Here is a 17,655-nt window from a genome sequence, read left to right as displayed (position 1 = left end):
ACCTAAGGGCAAACGAGACCTAGAGGATAACTTAGAAAATGTTATGTGAGGGAATGACACTCCCGAGTTCCTCTGACACCAAGTTTCGAGGACGAAACTTTCTTTTTGGGGGGTAGTATTGTAAGACCCAAGTTTTGAGCTTAGAATAAGTGGAAGAGACTTCCATTTACGATTAGGCTTGATGTATCGCGAAGGAAAAACCTGAACAAGAGTTTATCGGATGAAATAAATTTATGAAGGAGAAAGTTCAGGAAAAGTCTAAGGATTGTATCAAAATCGATAAAAAGGTATAGCACGATCGATTCGCTTAAACCTAGGATAAGAACCTTAGGAAAAGACTATGTTCCACCCTTGGAACACTATAGTAATAAAATTTCCAACAATCTTCCACCCTTGGAACACTGTAGGAATTTAGTCCAAAAATCTTCAGAGAAATGTTAGAACTTCTCTTTTTCCATATATCACAATCGTTTCGAGGCGAAACTCTAGGATCTACGAACGTCCGATTCCAATCATCGGAAGTTTGCCGAAACTAAAACCCTGGTATTTCAAAACCCTAGAATCACCCGACAATGAAGACTTTTTCTATTCGGAGCTTCAAACGAAGATTCCACACGCGTAGGCCCACTCTAATCGACGTTCCAAATCTTTCTTCAGAAGGAAGTTTCTGCATCCGAGGTCAAAATCAAAAAGTGCATAAAGTGCATTTTAAGCCAGTAAACATTAAAAACAAGCCTCGAAAACCAAAAATCATACTGATATTTCTTTGAAGAATTAGAAGATTCAGCGGGAAGAATATCGTGTCTAAAATACGTTGGAATCAGTAGGAAAAATCGGAATCGCGAAATAATCATTTTCTCGCGTTTTCAATTTCCTATATATAGGACTTCAGAAACTAAGAAAAAATCACACCTTCATTTTCTTTCTTCTTCTTCTGCAGACCACGTTCTCTGGTCTTTCTTTTCTTTTTCTTTTTCATTTTCTTTGTTGGTTGTGGGTGAGCTTGAGGGAGAAAGGAGGAAGAGTTTTTTTCCGGTTCTTGCCTGATCGTCGTTCTGTTCGTTGCTACGCGTAGGCCTCGAGGTACTGATGTTATTTCTTTCTTCTGATCTTAAATTCCGTCGCTTTTTGTTATGTCTTTCTGTGCTCCAAGTTTTGAGCTTTTTGTAAAACTGTCCAAATAGGTTGATTTTAGTGTCTAAATATATTCTCTTCGTACCCAAGAGTACTTCTAGCGGATTACATTTTGCCGAATGTCGCCGAAATGCTGCCGGAATTCATTTCTGTAGGAAATACCCATTTTTGGCTAAAGTTCCGTCCTTTGGGCTTAAAACTCTCGACTGAGCTTAGCGTTAGTAGGATTAGTCGTCATAATCGTCGTTGGTGTCGACCCCATCTAATTTGTTTTTCGAAATTCTGATTTTGAGTTTCCGAGCTAAAAATATTGACCAAAATACCCTTGTGACAGTTTTCGATCCGATAATTTTTCTGAGAGTTTCCCTGGCCTAGATATCGCCTAAGAATACCTAGGAATCGATTTAGATCGAAGGAAAAGTTCGGGAACCCTATTTTACATAGTGGCCGAAACCTATTGCTTAGGGTACCGTGTCCAAAAATAATTTTTGGGTCTCTATGACCTGAGCCATTGCGTAGCTCTTTCAATTGTCGAAATTTTGGCGCCGGTTTCGTGTCATTCTGAGTTCTGTAGCTCGAGTTATGCTCGTTTTAGCGAACGAAGTCTCCGTTGTCAATTTGTGCCTAAATAGGAACTCTGAAGCTTTAGAGGCTTTCTTTACGATTTCGATTAGTATTAGTAGATGGTGTTGCTCCTAGTGAAGCTTGTGTTGATGATTGTGTTTTATTTGTTCTAGGTTCGCAATTTCCATGCCCAACTTCTACTCACGAAGGTAAGGGTAACTCGGTTTTAGCGTGTCCTTGAGTCTTGCCTGCTTTTATCGCACTGCATGCGTTTGAGATGAAGATGTTTATATTGATTGGCATTGGATTATGATTATTATGCTTGCAATGTTGTATGCTTGCTTATATTGACTGTTTCTGAGGCTTGTGCCAAATGTTTTCTGAAGGCTTCGGCCGAGTAAACTTATTGAGACGTGTGTCTCCGTTTTCTGAGAGGCTTCGACCGTTTACTGGTTTCTGTCATTAAACTGAGTTGGTATGCAATTGAATTGAGTTATGTTCGTTGATAATAGGAATAACATGTGGTTACTCCGAATTAATCATTGGTTTGGGGATTGTTGTTGACTGACTTGGCATATAGGCTTTGGTCCTTAAGTGGCGATGAGGTGGGTGTGGTCCCACGTGATTGTCCCGTCTTTCGAGGCGTTATAAAGTGGCAATGAGGTGGGTGTGGTCCCGCGGGATTGTCCCATCTTTCGAGATGTTCTAAAGTGGCGATGAGGTGGGTGTGGTCCCACGCGATTGTCCCGTCCGGAGTGGCGTTAAGTGGCAATGAGGTGGGTGTGGTCCCGCGTGATTGTCCCGTCTTGAGAGACGTTGCTGATCGATCCATTTTGGTAGAAGCATATAGTTGCATTATAGGGAACTAACACCTAACCCTATGTTGTTGGATTTTAGTTATTAGTTTATTGATATCTGATTTGATGTTATATGTTAGGTTGTCGATATTTGAATTGATGTTATATGTTAGGTTGTCGATATCTGAATTGATGTTATATAGTTGATATATGAGTTTAGTTATGTTGTTGGTTTATTTACCATGATAGGTAGTTAAATTTGAATAGCATGATTTTCTCTTTCATACATGGTAATTGTATGGAGTTAACCCTTTCTATTTGCTACTTGTTGTTTGGGCGCTTAACGCTATTAGGCGATGGAGAGCCTTCCGCTGAAGCTTAGCTGTTCAAGTTGGAGACCGTGATCGTGGGCGGTCGAGTAGAGGTGGATGAAGCAGTTGCTTCTTCCTTTTGCTAGACTATGTCTGAGTTTCTTTCCCCCCATCTGAAAACTCTGTTGTTTAAACTTTATCTCCGCCACTGTTCTAGTGAGCGTACTTATTTTGGAAACCTGCTTACGATATTGTATGACACTATTATTATATGTCGGGAACGGGTTGTTGAATAAAGTATATGTTAAGTATTCAATTATGTTCAGTTGTTTCGAAAAGGAAAAAAAAAAATATATTGTGTTTTCTCAGGATTACGAAATAGTCCTTAGACTTATTAGGTTACTAATGTGACTCCTCGGTTGAGAAATTGGGGCGTTACAGCACTCACCTCCCTTAAGGTTTGCCAGAATGACACTCCACCCCATTCTTGTTTTAAATCTACACTTCACCTCACCTTCCTCTAACAAGTTAACATCATCTAAAAAGATGCTAACGAAATATTCTTTTCCTCATAAGAATAATAATAATAATTTAAAAAGTAATAAGTAAAATAACAAAATCATTTTTTAAAGTAACAACATTTTAACAATAAATATAAAGAACTTCAAATTAACTTATAGTAAAAATATTTTTAAAATGGTAAACTTCATTCGTTAAAAAATATAACTTATTTAGAACCCAAAAATGTATTCTCTTTTTAACTCAATTAATTATTTTAAATATTTAAAATAAAAATCATTTTTATTTTTTTATTTAGAGAATTTAAATACTATAAAAAATTATCAATAAATATAAAGAAATTTCAAATTAATTTATGATGAAAATATTTTTGTACTATTTTATGAATCTATGTTTTTGTAGTATATTGCTCTAAATAAGTTATATTTTACAGTAATGGATGCACTGGATCTCAAAGTTACTATAATAAAGAAGATATCCCGAAGAAGAAAAAAAAGTTTACAGACCCTATTAGACACTAGATAATTTGAAGATTAATTAAGATTAATTTATAGTTAGTCATATTTATTCTTAAAATCTGAAAAGTTTAGGACTATTCCATACATTTCACCCTTAATTTAAACTATAACAAAAATAAATTATTTTTCACTTTTTTAACGGATGAACAATAAGTTTTTTTTTTAACTTAACAATAACTTAATTTGAAGTTTCTTTGTTGAAAAGTTTTGTTACTCTAAATAAAAAATAAAAAAATGATTTTGTTAGTTTATTCATTAATTTTTTATTATTATTATGAGAAAAAGAATATTCTGTTAGCATCTTTTTAGATTGTGTTAACTTGTTAGATAGAGGTGGGGTGGAGTGTAGATTTAGGGCTCGTTTGGCACGCCGTATTAGGCATGATAGTATAAGCTTATACAATACATTATGAGTTTATCCATTGTTTGGTGATGACATTGTATTGTATAAGCTTATCCATCAAAGTCCCCTTATACGTTAAAATGACGTATTATTTAATCCATCATGTGAGTGATGGATAAGGCATAATAAGGTTGTGACGTATAAGTCACCATCACCACCACCCTCTATTGCTGCCAACTTACACCACTATTGGCACCACCACCACCACCACCATCCGATCACCGCCGCCGCCGCCACCACCGCCCTACCGTCACCACTGGTGTTGCCACCACCACCACCGTCGCCGCCCTACCGCCACCACCACCATAATCGCCGCCACCACAACCCTATCGCCACCACCACCATAATCGCCGCCACCACCGACACCACAACCACCACCCTATTGCCACCACCACCACCACCACCACCATTGCCTCCACCCTCCACCGTCACCACCACCCTACTAAGCCGCCACCGCCTTACTACCACCACCACACCCTATCGTCGCCAACACCACAACCACCATCGCTGCCACCACCGCCACCACCGATGTTGCCGCCACCCCCACCACCGCCGCCCTACCGCCACCACAACCACCACCCTATCGCCACCACCACCATAATCGTCGCCACCACTCTATTGCCACCACCGACACCACAACCACCACCCTATCGCCACCACCACCACCATTGCCTCCACCCTCCACTGTAGCCGCCACCGCCTTACCACCACCACCACTACCCTATCATCACCACCACCACAACCACCATCGCTGCCACCACCACCACCAACCTATCTCCACTGTCACCACCACCGCCACCAACACCAACCTACCACCATTGCCACCACCACCACCAACCTACCACTACTTCCATCACCACCGCCACCACCGTTATAATCACCTTCATATTTGATTTTTATTTTATATCATTATTCAATACTTTATTAAACATAAAATTGCATTAATTTAAACGATATGATAAATTATACAGTGTATGTCCAAACGCTGGATAGTATAAGAAAGTTATCAGGGCTTATACTATCAGGCCTAATACTATCAGGCCTTATACTATCAGGCCTTATACTATACGTCGCACCAAACGGACCCTTAAAAGAAGAATATGGTGGAGTGTCATTCTGACAAACCTTGAGGAGGTGAGTGTATTTTACTCAATTTGTTTTATTAAAGTGAGTAAGCGAGATCAAAAGGACAACACCACGAGTAATCATCGTTGTGAAAATCTCGCGATATAATGTCGGCGCGAGCTCCCGAAATGAAATGAAGCTAAGGGCTATAGCTAATGGCAATGCTACGGAGAAAAGCCCACAATCAAGGGTCGCCACGTATAGCATCTGCACACCTCCTCGATGGAGGACACGTACGTGGGTCCCACCCACCCACCCATCTTCTTCTTTTATTATTCTATTATTCTATTATTATATTATTATTACTCGCACTCGCACCCATTAGAATGAAGAAAATAAATTGAACTGAACCACCCCTTCCCTCTCTCTCTCTCTCTCTCTCTCTCTCTCTCTCACTACACCACGGTTCGGTTGTGACCAGCGGTGTACGGCTCGTGCTCTTTCACATTACACACTTTCTTTCTTCATCTCTCTCTCTCTCTCCTATTCTCGCATGTGTCACCAACCGTGAATGCGTTCATTGTTTGTGACTCTCTCTCTCTGGATTCTGCAACGCGTTTTATTTCATTATTCTCCTCTCTTTTTGTGTCCCCACTCCCTCCATATTAATAATTCTCTTCTTCTCCCGCTCCGTTACTCGCCGGCGACACCGTTCCGATTCTCTCATTCTCCGCCGGCACGGCGGGCGTGGCAGGAGATCTCGCCGTATCGGCTCCGATTCGAATTACTGCGCCGGTGGTGGTAATGCGCTTCAGAATTTGAGGTTTTCGAACTCGTTTCCACGGTGGTTTGCTTGAGGTTTGAATCTGCCGCCTTCTGTTGGCGTTTTGCGGATCGAGACGGAGGCGCAATTGAAGTGCCTGCGATTCTGAATCAGTGCGTTTGTTAGGGTTTGGAAGTGGGTGCATTGGGGAATGAAGAGAGGGAAGGTGGTTTGGGAAGGGTTGATGATGATGGGTTTGAAGGGGGAGAGTAACAACAACAGCAGCAAGGTTGAGAAGCTCAAGAACACGGTGGTGTCGGTGTCGTCGAAGTCGTCAAGGATGAAGCTGTGGATCATACGCGCCACCACATCGGTGTTACTGTGGACCTGCATCGTTCAGTTAACTGCTTTGGGTGACATGTGGGGGCCGAGAGTTTTGAAAGGATGGCCTTCTTGTTTCAACCATGAAACCGAATCCGCACTCCTCGAGTTGCCTTCTGTGCGCCCCAGAGTTCTACCACCTAAGAGTCAGTAGTTACTCCTTCTGTTTGGATCACTCTGTTTATTGCTTTCCGTGTTTGTGTTTTATGAATTTAATGCTTGTTTTTATCTAATCTAATTAGTAATTACAAATGGGTTCTCATCAAATAACGGTTTTATTACTCCTATTAATTTGTTCTATGTCTAATACTACTGATGCTGGAGGATTTTTAATGGATAGATAGGATAGAGTTTTTGCATTCTTAGGCATATGTTAATCCCTACCATTTTTTTAGGTACCCATTTGGGAGTTTCTTTGCTTAATTTGGTGAGTTTGTGTTTGGACTTTGGATTGTGTTGCTAGTGGGGTGATCTTTTTTGTGATTGTTGGCAGGGGTTTATAAAAACAACGGTTACCTGATGGTGTCGTGTAATGGAGGGTTGAACCAAATGAGATCAGCAGTAAGTGGTTGGCACATGTGTATGGCGTTTGCTTTTTGTGCAACTTGGCAGTGGTGTGTGTAGTCTATCATTTTGATTTGCTGATTCTGTGATGTAATAATGGTGCAGATATGTGACATGGTGGCCATTGCAAGATATTTAAATGTCACGCTTATAGTCCCTGAACTGGATAAAGCATCCTTTTGGGCTGACCCCAGGTTGGTTTTTCATTCCATCTGGTGTTTTGTGTTTTGATTGTGCGGAGAGATTTCTGCCCCTGTATTTGATTTTTCTTAACTAGGATCTCTTTGTCTGTTTATTGTTTTTGTGCCAGTGAGTTCCAAGACATATTTGATGTGGCTCATTTTATTACATCCTTGAGAGATGAGGTGCGGATACTGAAAGAGTTGCCTCCTAGACTCAAGCTGAAAATGGAAAGCGGGTTACTTTACAGCATGCCGCCTATTAGTTGGTCTGACATGTCTTACTATAAGAACCAGGTCAGTTTAGTTTTATAATCCTTGGGTTTACATGTTCAAGAGCTTAAAATCTGTGAAGCAAATGGACTCCAAACACTGTCCTGACACACCTACATGTGAATGCCTAAAATATATGACACCAGGACACCACATATTACCATTGTGCGTAATGCACATGTATACATAAATACATATGTGTATGTGCATGTGCATGTGCATGTGCATGTATGGGGAGCGTATTAGTTGAGAGTATGAGAGGAGTTCATCTTAGCCATTCAATACATGATAGATGGTCAAGATTAGCTCTTCTCATTTCTCTTGTTCCATAGTAGTCAATAGCGGCGCTATAGCGGCGTAGCGGAGCGGAGCGGCTCCCTGCCGCTATTGAGATGAAATAGCGGCCAACTTCACAATAGCGGTCGTAGCGGCGCGAATAGCGGCCAAAATAGCGGCAGATCGCGGCCAATAGCGGGAAATAGCGGCGCTATATGAACGAAGGAGAAAATGACTCAAGCCTCTTTGTTTTAAATCGTTGGGGAACCTTTTTATGGGCATGTTAGGACTTCTCAGGGCCATTATAGGTCAAAATTGAAAGAATTAAGCTTCATTCTTCATTCAGATTTGCAAATTCGACTTCTTTACCTTGCTTTTGAGAAGTTATTAGTTGTGTGTTATTGTTCAAGACTTATGATTTTTATTTCTATTATGAATGTTATGAATTTTAGGCAATATTTGACATTGTTTGCTATTTATATGTATATAGTATTAAACTATTAATGATATAAAATTACATAAAAAAATTCAGAATAGCGGCCATCCCGCTATGCGCTATCACGCTATCCCACTTTTGGGGCCGGCCGCTACGCGCCGCTATCCGGGATTGACTACTATGTCTTGTTCGCACTTGATATGCCCCCTATAGATATACATTATGTGGGTTGGAAGGGTGAACATATGAAGAAGGGACATTTCCAAATGAGTGTATGTGATGAGGACCTATTGCAACATTTTGCAGGTTTTAACCCCCCCCCCCCCCTGTTTTATAATTTAAGTTGTTTTTTTTCTTACAAGTTATTTTGAAACAATGAAATTTTTTAAGAGTTGTGTGATTCAAGTGTCATGCGTTTTTTGAATGTTGGCTAAGTGTCTAAGCCATGTCAAGTAGTGTCCTTACAGTGTTGGCTAAGCTTTAGTATTTCATAGACTTAAACAAGCTTTATCCTCCTATCAGCCCTTAGATATTAGCCTGTAATGTCAAGTCGCTTATGATGTCCATTAATAATGTTGTTTCTGTTCTCTGGTTATTCTTTCAGATTCTACCTTTGATACAAAAGCACAAAGTTCTCCATTTAAATCGAACAGATGCTCGGCTGGCCAATAACGGCCAATCTTTAGAGATTCAGAAGCTGCGTTGCCGAGTCAATTTCAGTGCTCTTAGATTTACTCCTCAGATTGAGGAGCTAGGCAGAAAGGTGATCGAGCTTCTGAGGCAAAATGGGCCGTTTCTTGTGCTTCATCTGAGGTATGAGATGGACATGTTGGCCTTTTCTGGCTGTACTCAAGGCTGCAACACTGACGAGGTTGATGAATTGACAAGGATGAGGTGAGTAATCTGCTTAGTTCAGCTGTTCAATAGTTTTCATAATTTTCAATCATGGTAGAGTTTGAAAGGAAATTAGATATGAATCTTTCTCAAATTTCCATTTCCTGTAATTGGCAGATATGCTTATCCATGGTGGAAAGAAAAAATAATCAATTCTGATTTGAAAAGAAAAGATGGTTTATGTCCTTTAACGCCCGAGGAGACTGCCCTCACGCTTAGGGCCCTTGACATTGATCAAAGCATTCAAATCTACATTGCAGCCGGGGAAATATATGGTGGGGACCGGAGAATGGCCAGTCTTGTGAAGAACTATCCAAATTTGGTAACTAGCTAATGGCTTAAGGAAACCTGTGAATTTTGATGCTTCCTGCTGATTAATTTCGTCTTACTGTTTGCCTTTGTGATTTTGTGGAACAGGTCAGAAAAGAAACGCTGTTGGAACCTTCTGACCTTCAGTTCTTCCAAAATCATTCCTCCCAGATGGCAGCATTGGATTATCTTGTCTCATTAGAGAGTGATATCTTTGTCCCTACATATGATGGCAATATGGCCAAAGTAGTTGAGGGCCATCGCAGGTAATGTATGGTTTTTAAGATATTAAAAAGTTTTGTCTACCTGATTTTCTGCCCTTCCCCTCCCGTGATTATCGATTTTTTCAAATTTTAATTTATCTCTACCAATAGTAATAATAAACTCGTTTTAATATATTTATTTGGTAGAAATTTTTGGCTGCACTTCTAAATAATTTGTGTAACCATTTTCTGAGAAAGGGTCTGGTTGTTGTTGATAAGAGATGTCGACCAGACATACAAATAGCAGTTTATGGCATTACTTAGAAGTCTAGGCCAGTTTTATTTGACTTTGAATTGTTATGGAATTCAGCGCCAAGTGATATGACTTGTACCTTTCAATGCTTCTGCAGATATCTTGGCTTCAAGAAGACAATTTTATTGAACAGAAAGGTCCTAGTTGATTTGATAGACCAATACAATTACGGGGTATTGAACTGGGATGAATTCTCTTCAGCTGTGAAGGAAGCTCATGCTGATCGCATGGGTAACCCAACTAAAAGATCAGTAATCCCAGACAGGCCGAAAGAAGAGGATTATTTCTATGCCAATCCAGAGGAGTGTTTAGGACTATCAGATGATCTGTTGAGTAGTGCAGAGTAATGTGTTTGGAAATAATGAAATTTTACCTGTGTTCTCTCCTGGCGCACTTGGTTTTCTACCACAGATACTAAGATAGGTCTCTATACAGTTTAAGAAAAGATGACAGCTTTTTGTATCAAAGAGGCAGTCGCAGCAGTGATTGTTAGATGAAATGGGAAGGGGGGATAGAGTTTTCGTCAAAGCTCGAGAGAAGGTCAAGCAAAAGTAGCCGGGGATACGTGTTATATATAAGATATGCAAAGTTGCAAACAACCTATCTCATTCATGTATAGAAGTTACCCTGCCATTGCAGGGTGAGAGACTGATAGCAGATCAAACTGCATTGTACACGGAGGGATTCATATACAAATTTGGATTTCTTGAACTGCAATTCTTGGAAGCACCTTTGATTTTTTTTCCCCCTTATCTTCTAAATATAAATATATCATAAATTGTTCTTTTCTTTGCCCTTTTTATCCATCATGAGCATTGTGACTTTCTGGACTACTCTCACTGTAAAATTTGTTTTTCATGTAGATTTCTTAGTCTTCTTGTTTCTTAGCTTGTGGCTATGATTCAGGGGCTTAGGATTTTTTTTCTTGTATTTTCTCTAATTATATTTATATTTTACTCTGAGCGCCATTTTTTCTTGATTGTTAATTGCTTATGCTATGCATCAACCCGTCCCCCAAATAGATCAGAACCAATAAACCTAATTGAACAAGGAGTTCGTCTTAGCGTGTTATATTGATTGGAGTTCTTATTTATAATAATTTAGGCAAATTGGAGTTGGTGTGGGTTTTCTCTTACAGAGAGAGTCTTTGTTCTGGAGCAAGACTGATGACAAACAGAGCCAATCAAAGCCAGTCAAAAGTGGTCCGTTGGGTTCTTTGGCCTATTCCTTCAGCAATGATTGTTCATATGATTATATTTACATGGTCGTTGGAGAACAGATATCATTTTCGTTTTTTTAATTGTTAATCCCTCTTGATGTTTGGCTGGTGTCAGTCTGTCAAGTTGGGGGTTCATTGCTAAGGATCATGCATTAAGATAATGGCAACCTTAATTGAATTTGAAAAATAAGATATGTCCCAATCTTCTCTCTCAAGTCTCAAGTCTTAACTAGAAACTGTAATCCCTACAGGGCCTTAAACATATTATCAAATAAAAAATTCTATTGATTGATTCTTTGACTAATATGCTTAAAATAAACTCATTGGCAATACTGAAATTGTAATAACACGAGTGAAAAAAAAGCTAAAACTTTTTATTATTTAAAATGAACTCAATAGTGTCAAATATTAATCATGCACTTTATTTATGGGCCATTAATCATAATGTCAAATAGTATCAAATGTTAATCATGTACTTTATCAATAATGATGATTATCATGATGGTGACTGACTAAGGGCCCTATAAATCTTGTGATTGATACTCCCTCCATCTTAAAATAGTTATTGTGTAAAGTTATACACACAATTTAAAAGCTCATTAAATTAATATATAATTTTTTTAATACATCAGAAAAATAAATTACACCCATCAGGGATTGATTTGAACCTTTCCCTTCTCAACCTATATGCCACTCAGCTCTAACGTCATTATTTAAAGTTGAGTTACATTAAGGAGAGTGAATGACAGTTATTGGTTAAGTAATTGGTGATAACTGTGATAGATGGAAATAAAATGTGATAGGTGAGAGATATGAGGATATAATGAAAGAAAATGAGATAAATAATCATGAATTTCTAAAACAACAACCATGTTGAAAATATGTAAAAGCTAAAACAATAACCAAAATAATAATAATAATAAAATACTAACTACTTGAATTGAACTCGTCCCATGCAAGGCTGGTTTATGAAAAGTATGAATTTTTAGTATAAAGATAAATAATTGAACACACATCTACGTCATAAAAATTATCAAATTTTAGTAAAAACATCCTTATAACATGTATTTATAATGAAAATTGAGGACATTTTTTGAATTTCAAAATCAAAACCGAAGATTTTTTGAAATTTCAAAATACTCTAAAGCAAGAAATTATGTAATTGCTTACAAAAATTATGAGCAAGAAAATAATATGGCTTAAATATGTTTTTGGTCCCTCTAAAATCAGGTTCTTTGGTTTAGGTCCCTCTAAATTTTTTTTCGGTAAACACCTCTAAATGAAAAATAATAATGAGGCTTCAGCCCTCGCCGTTACCTTCCGTCTTAGAAGGACCTAAACCAAATAACTATGATTTTAGAGGGACCTAAGACCAACGGTATAAATTGGGTTTTAGGTCCCTCTTAAATCATGGTTATTTGGTTTAGTCCCTCTAAAATTATGATTCTTTGGTTTAAGTTTCTCTGAAATCATGCCACATCAGCGTCTGTCAGGTGATTCAGTAGATAATGGACAGAAGGTGACGACAAAGTCTGAAACCTCATTATTATTTTCCATTTAGGATTGTGTTTTCAAAAAAAAAATAAAAAAAAAAATAGAGGGGCCTAAACCACATAACCCTGAATGAGGGACCAAAACATATTTAAGCCAAATAATATTAATGTTGATCTCAGACTATTACGTTTTGAATATCTAACTTATCACGATTTTTCCCAAACAATATTCACTATCTTTTGACATGTGTATTTCACTCATCAATAGACCATAATAATTTAAGAAATCAAATGTGAATTTTTCTTAATTTATAAATGAAATTGAATGATATTAGGAAACTTAATAATTGTAATGACCAATTTTTAGTATCGAATTTATTAAGTTTTTATAATAATAAATATTGAGATCAATGACTTTGTAATTGTATCAATCTATATCAACTTGTCGTCATCATTTTAGAAAAACATCATTTTCAAAAAAAAATTGAATTTATCTTAATTTATAAATGAGATTGAATAATGTTAGGAAACTTAATAATTGTAATGACCAAATTCTGAGACCAAATTTATTAATTTTCCATAATAATAAATATTGAGATCAATGATTTTGTAATGCATCTATTTATATCAATTTGTTATTATCATTTTAGGATATCATTATTTTCAAAAAAAAAATTGAATCATCTTAATAAATGTAATGGCCAAATTTTGAGACCAAACTTATTACTAAGTTTTTATTATAATAAATATTGAGATCAATGATTTTTTATTTGTATCAATTTATATCAATTTTTTATCGTCATTTTAGGAAATCACCATTTTCAAAATTTGAAATATTTATGACATTAAATAATATCTTCAAATATTTACATCATGTAAAAAATAGGCATAAAATTATATATGACATCATAAGGTTACTAATTATAGTATGAAAAAAGAGTAAAGTCAAACCAGACAAAGGTTAAGAGAGTGCAACCTAGAGGAGTTTTCACATTTTGGTTTTGAAAATAGATTATAGTATAAGATATATTTGAGTATTTTAACTAAGCTAGTTAGCCAATTTATTTAGTATTTTTACAAGCTTTCTTATTATGGTTAAGTCTTTAAATACGGTAACAAGCCAACATGACTTCCAAGAAGGTCAATGCATGCGTACAAAAACGCATATGATAGATAATAAGTCAGACTTAGACTGTAAGTTTTTAATTATGTAAGGTTCAGCTCAACTCAGTCTATTCGAACTTAATGATACATGTGATATATGATATGGTGCGATAAGAAAAGATAAAGCTAATAAGATTTTGAAAAAAAGTGTCAAATCAATCAAATAAATTGAATAAAAATGTTTTTTTTTCTCATATTTTTTAAATTTCATTAATTGGCTTATTTTTACTATTATCATTTATCATAGATATAGACCATAATAAGGGAAGAGAAGTTATGAATAATAATTGACAATAAATCAAACTATTGATTATTTATAATACATAAACAGAAATGCTTAAATTTTCCTGGATGGACAGTGGCGGAGCCACTTCATATTCAGGGGTTCATCTGAACCCCTGAGTTCAGATAAATCCCCTAAAAAAATAGAATCGCACTTAATCCTTTATATAAATTTTATTTCGAATCCTCTGAAAATTTTAAATTATACTAGGAGACTAAATTTTGCACTGATTTGTACCAAAGACCTACACTCACTTACTCCTCTCACTCTCTCACACACACGTGCACTCAGCCACTCACCCTCTTTCTCTTGCTACCCTACCCAACTGAGAAGTGAGAACTGACCCAGGCCAAGCACGTACGCAACGCAACGTACCCACCGGCGCCGGCCACCACCACGCCACCACCATTCCACCACACACCACTTGTGCAGCTGTGCCTGAAGAATTTGAACCCCTGACCCTGGGTCTTGAATCCGCCACTGATGAGGATGGATATAACATAAGAAAAATGATATTCCATAAATTCACTATCATTACAAGAATTTCTATAATCATAAGTGAACAATAATCAATTTAGTGGTTTTTCTCAGTACCTTTGAAAGTTTTGTCAGAATGACTGAAAGAATATCTAAAACAGAAGGTGAATACTTTGAAAGAAACCATTTTAACAAATATATTTTGAAAAATACCCATTTTATTAAATTAGTCACAGTATACCACAAACCTTCAACCTTCAAGAGTTTAAAATTAAAATACATGTCATCTCCTTAAAGCGAAATTTGGAGATGTTCCATCAAGCACCGCAAATTGTTGTCGGAACTGCCACCCTCTCTAATGGCGTCAACCGCCTTGGCCTGCAGTTGCAAGATCTTCTTCCTCATTTCCTCACCGGTTCCGCTAACCAACTCAGCCAGAACTCGACTCAGCAAGTTCGAGTTAGGAACGATTTTGTCACCTTCGCACACCTTCTTGGCCACCTTCAACTCCACCACGAGCAGCGTGGCATCCACAAACTGGTCCGCAGACATCGGCCACACAAGCACCGGCACACTAGCAACCACCGAGTTCCACCCGCAGTGAATCAAGAACGCGCCCACCGCCCTATGCCTCAATATCACCACCTGCGGGGCCCACCCCTAATCATGAGGCCACGGCTCTCATCAAACCTAAAATTATGGTTCTTGCCGAGGACAGATATCGAACGCGATGCTGGGACAACCGGTTCGACAACTGACTAACAGTAACAACTGATGTGCAGCACAGTATTAAATCAACAAAACTAATAAAGAACACAGAGAATTGTTAACCCAGTTCGGTGCAACATCACCTACATCTGGAGGGTTTCGCCCAAAGAAAGGAAATCCACTATATCAAGATTTAGGAACTACAGACACTCATGAACACCTCAGTTCATAGTTATTTTCCTAATCTACCCAGTGTTTTTCTACTTAGTATATCGACCTAAGTATGAGAGCTCCTCTCACTTTCTCTCAATCACTGCCACAGTGATTGGTAACAACAATCAACACATGTTTGAAGAGATTACAACTCAACTAAAACAAACCAACTCTATGCCATATGAAGATCAATGGAGGCAGTAGAGTGGTGTACAAAATAACAGAACAAGGACTCACAAAATACAATCCTAAAACCCAATCCTTGGGTGCCCAAGGCACACTTTGCAACTAGGGTTAAGCCTCCTTAAATAGCCATTCTTCTGGTCTTGATCTTCAATGGGCTTCCACGAAAATAGAGTCCATAAAACAGATCTGGAACAAATCTTTTAAACCAGTAACAAATCTTATCAAACAAGATTTGAACAAAAGATAACATCTTTCACAATTTAAACCAAATCAAATCTTCTTCAACAGATTTGATTCCACTATATTATATTCCAGATAACAAATAGAAGCTTTTTCAATAACCCTAACTTGATTATCACGAAATCAATCCAAAGCTTCTAGAAAAACCAGTCAAACACACAGCAGATCCGCATGGACAAATGTCACAGCACGATGTTACAACATCTGCTTCGACATCAGGTTGTTTTTGAAAAAATGCAGACAACCAAAAGTAACAACAAAACCCCGTTGCCCAATCATCGTCTTTGTTGTCCACGCGCTCCTGTATCGACCACACAAAGTGGACCCCACTCTTCACCAGCCCCGATGCAATCGTCGTCGTCTGTTCATCGCTGAGATACGTTTGGCTCCCGAAATAGACATACACCACTTCCCGTTCCCGTCGTTGGTCAAGCCACGAAACGACGTCGTCGGCGGAGAGAGTTGGATCCACCTCTCCCGACGGCGAACGAGTCGTTCAAAGGGAGCAAGGGTCCCACTACCCACACACGATCGTGACCCGGGGCCTTCTAATCAAAACTAAGGACTTGTTTTTAAAATTCAAAATCAAAACTGAAGACTTTTTAAATTTCAAAATACTCTAAAACAAGAAATTATGTGATTACTTACAAAAATTATGAGCACAAAAATAATATTAATGTTAATCCCAGACTATTAAGTTTTGAATATTTGACTTATCACAATCTTTTCCAAACAATATTTACTATCCTTTGACATGTGTATTTGACTCATCAATAGACACTAATAGTTTAAGAAATCAAATTTGAGTCTTTCTTAATTTATAAATGAAATTGAATGATTAGAGGAAACTTAATAATTGTAATGACTAATTTTTGGGATCGAATTTATCAAGTTTCTATGATAATAAAGATTGAGATCAATGATTTTGTAATTGCATCAATTTATATCAATTTGTTATCATCATTTTAGAAAATCATCATTTTCAAAAAAAATTAAATTTGTCTTAATTTATAAATGAGATTGAATAATGTTAGGAAACCCAAGAGGGGTAGCTCAGTTGGCAACACAGGTTGAGTGTGTGGGCAGAGTTCTCGGGTTCGATCCCCACACAATACACTTTGGGGAGGCATGCAGAGCCTTATCTGTGACTAAATCTCGAATCTGGCGGCATACAAAGGGTGACCGACATCAAATGTTTATACCGAAAAAAAATAATGTTAGGAAACTTGATAATTGTAATGACCAAATTTTGAGACCATACTTATTAAGTTTCTATAATAATAAATATTGAGATCAATGATTTTATAATTGTACCAATTTATTTCAATTTTTTATTATCATTTTAGAATATCATAATTTTCAAAAAAAAATTGAATTGCCTTAATAAATGTAATGACCAAATTTTGAGACCAAACTTATTAAGTTTCTATAATAATAAATATTGAGATTAATGATTTTGTAATTGTAGTATCAATTTACATCAATGTGTTATTATCATTTTAGGACATCATCATTTTAAAAAAAGTTGAATTGTCTTGATAAATGTAATGGACAAATTTTGAGATAGACTTATTAAGTTTCTATTATAATAAATATTGAGATGAATGATTTTATATTTGTATCAATTTATATCAATTTTTTATCATCATTTTATGAAATCATCATTTTCAAAACAAAATTGAGTTTGTCTTAATAATTGTAATGAATAAATTTTAAGACCAAAATTATTCAGTTTCTATAATAATAAAGATTGAGATCAATAATTTTATA

The 17,655-nt window shown here is 37.1% G+C and overlaps 1 protein-coding gene across 1 annotated transcript; it reads left to right on the top strand.

Annotated features, from left to right (window-relative positions):
* Positions 1-5,738: 5,738 nt before the first annotated feature.
* On the top strand, positions 5,739-10,870 carry LOC130732335 (rhamnogalacturonan I rhamnosyltransferase 1-like). Its single transcript, XM_057584430.1, has 8 exons — positions 5,739-6,601; positions 6,949-7,016; positions 7,125-7,213; positions 7,330-7,495; positions 8,788-9,077; positions 9,195-9,399; positions 9,495-9,652; positions 10,000-10,870. Exons 1-8 carry the CDS (start codon positions 6,286-6,288, stop codon positions 10,247-10,249), a joined length of 1,542 nt encoding a protein of 513 aa, XP_057440413.1. The 5' UTR covers positions 5,739-6,285; the 3' UTR covers positions 10,250-10,870.
* Positions 10,871-17,655: the final 6,785 nt, after the last annotated feature.

This window comes from Lotus japonicus, chromosome 1 (genome assembly GCF_012489685.1).
Source record: "Lotus japonicus ecotype B-129 chromosome 1, LjGifu_v1.2".
Classification (NCBI taxonomy): Eukaryota; Viridiplantae; Streptophyta; class Magnoliopsida; order Fabales; family Fabaceae; genus Lotus; species Lotus japonicus.
The sequence above is the reverse complement of the archived record's forward strand: the minus strand, read 5'-3'. Positions and strand labels throughout refer to the sequence as shown.

What these genes read in the sequence shown, in the direction of transcription:
- LOC130732335 (XM_057584430.1), top strand. Translation starts at nt 6,286, where the DNA reads ATGAAGAGAGGGAAGGTGGTTTGGGAAGGGTTGATGATGATGGGTTTG. An exon ending in CAGAGTTCTACCACCTAAGA is followed by an intron (nt 6,602 to 6,948) that starts GTCAGTAGTTAC and finishes GATTGTTGGCAG; the next exon opens with GGGTTTATAAAAACAACGGT. An exon ending in GTAGTTGAGGGCCATCGCAG is followed by an intron (nt 9,653 to 9,999) that starts GTAATGTATGGT and finishes ATGCTTCTGCAG; the next exon opens with ATATCTTGGCTTCAAGAAGA.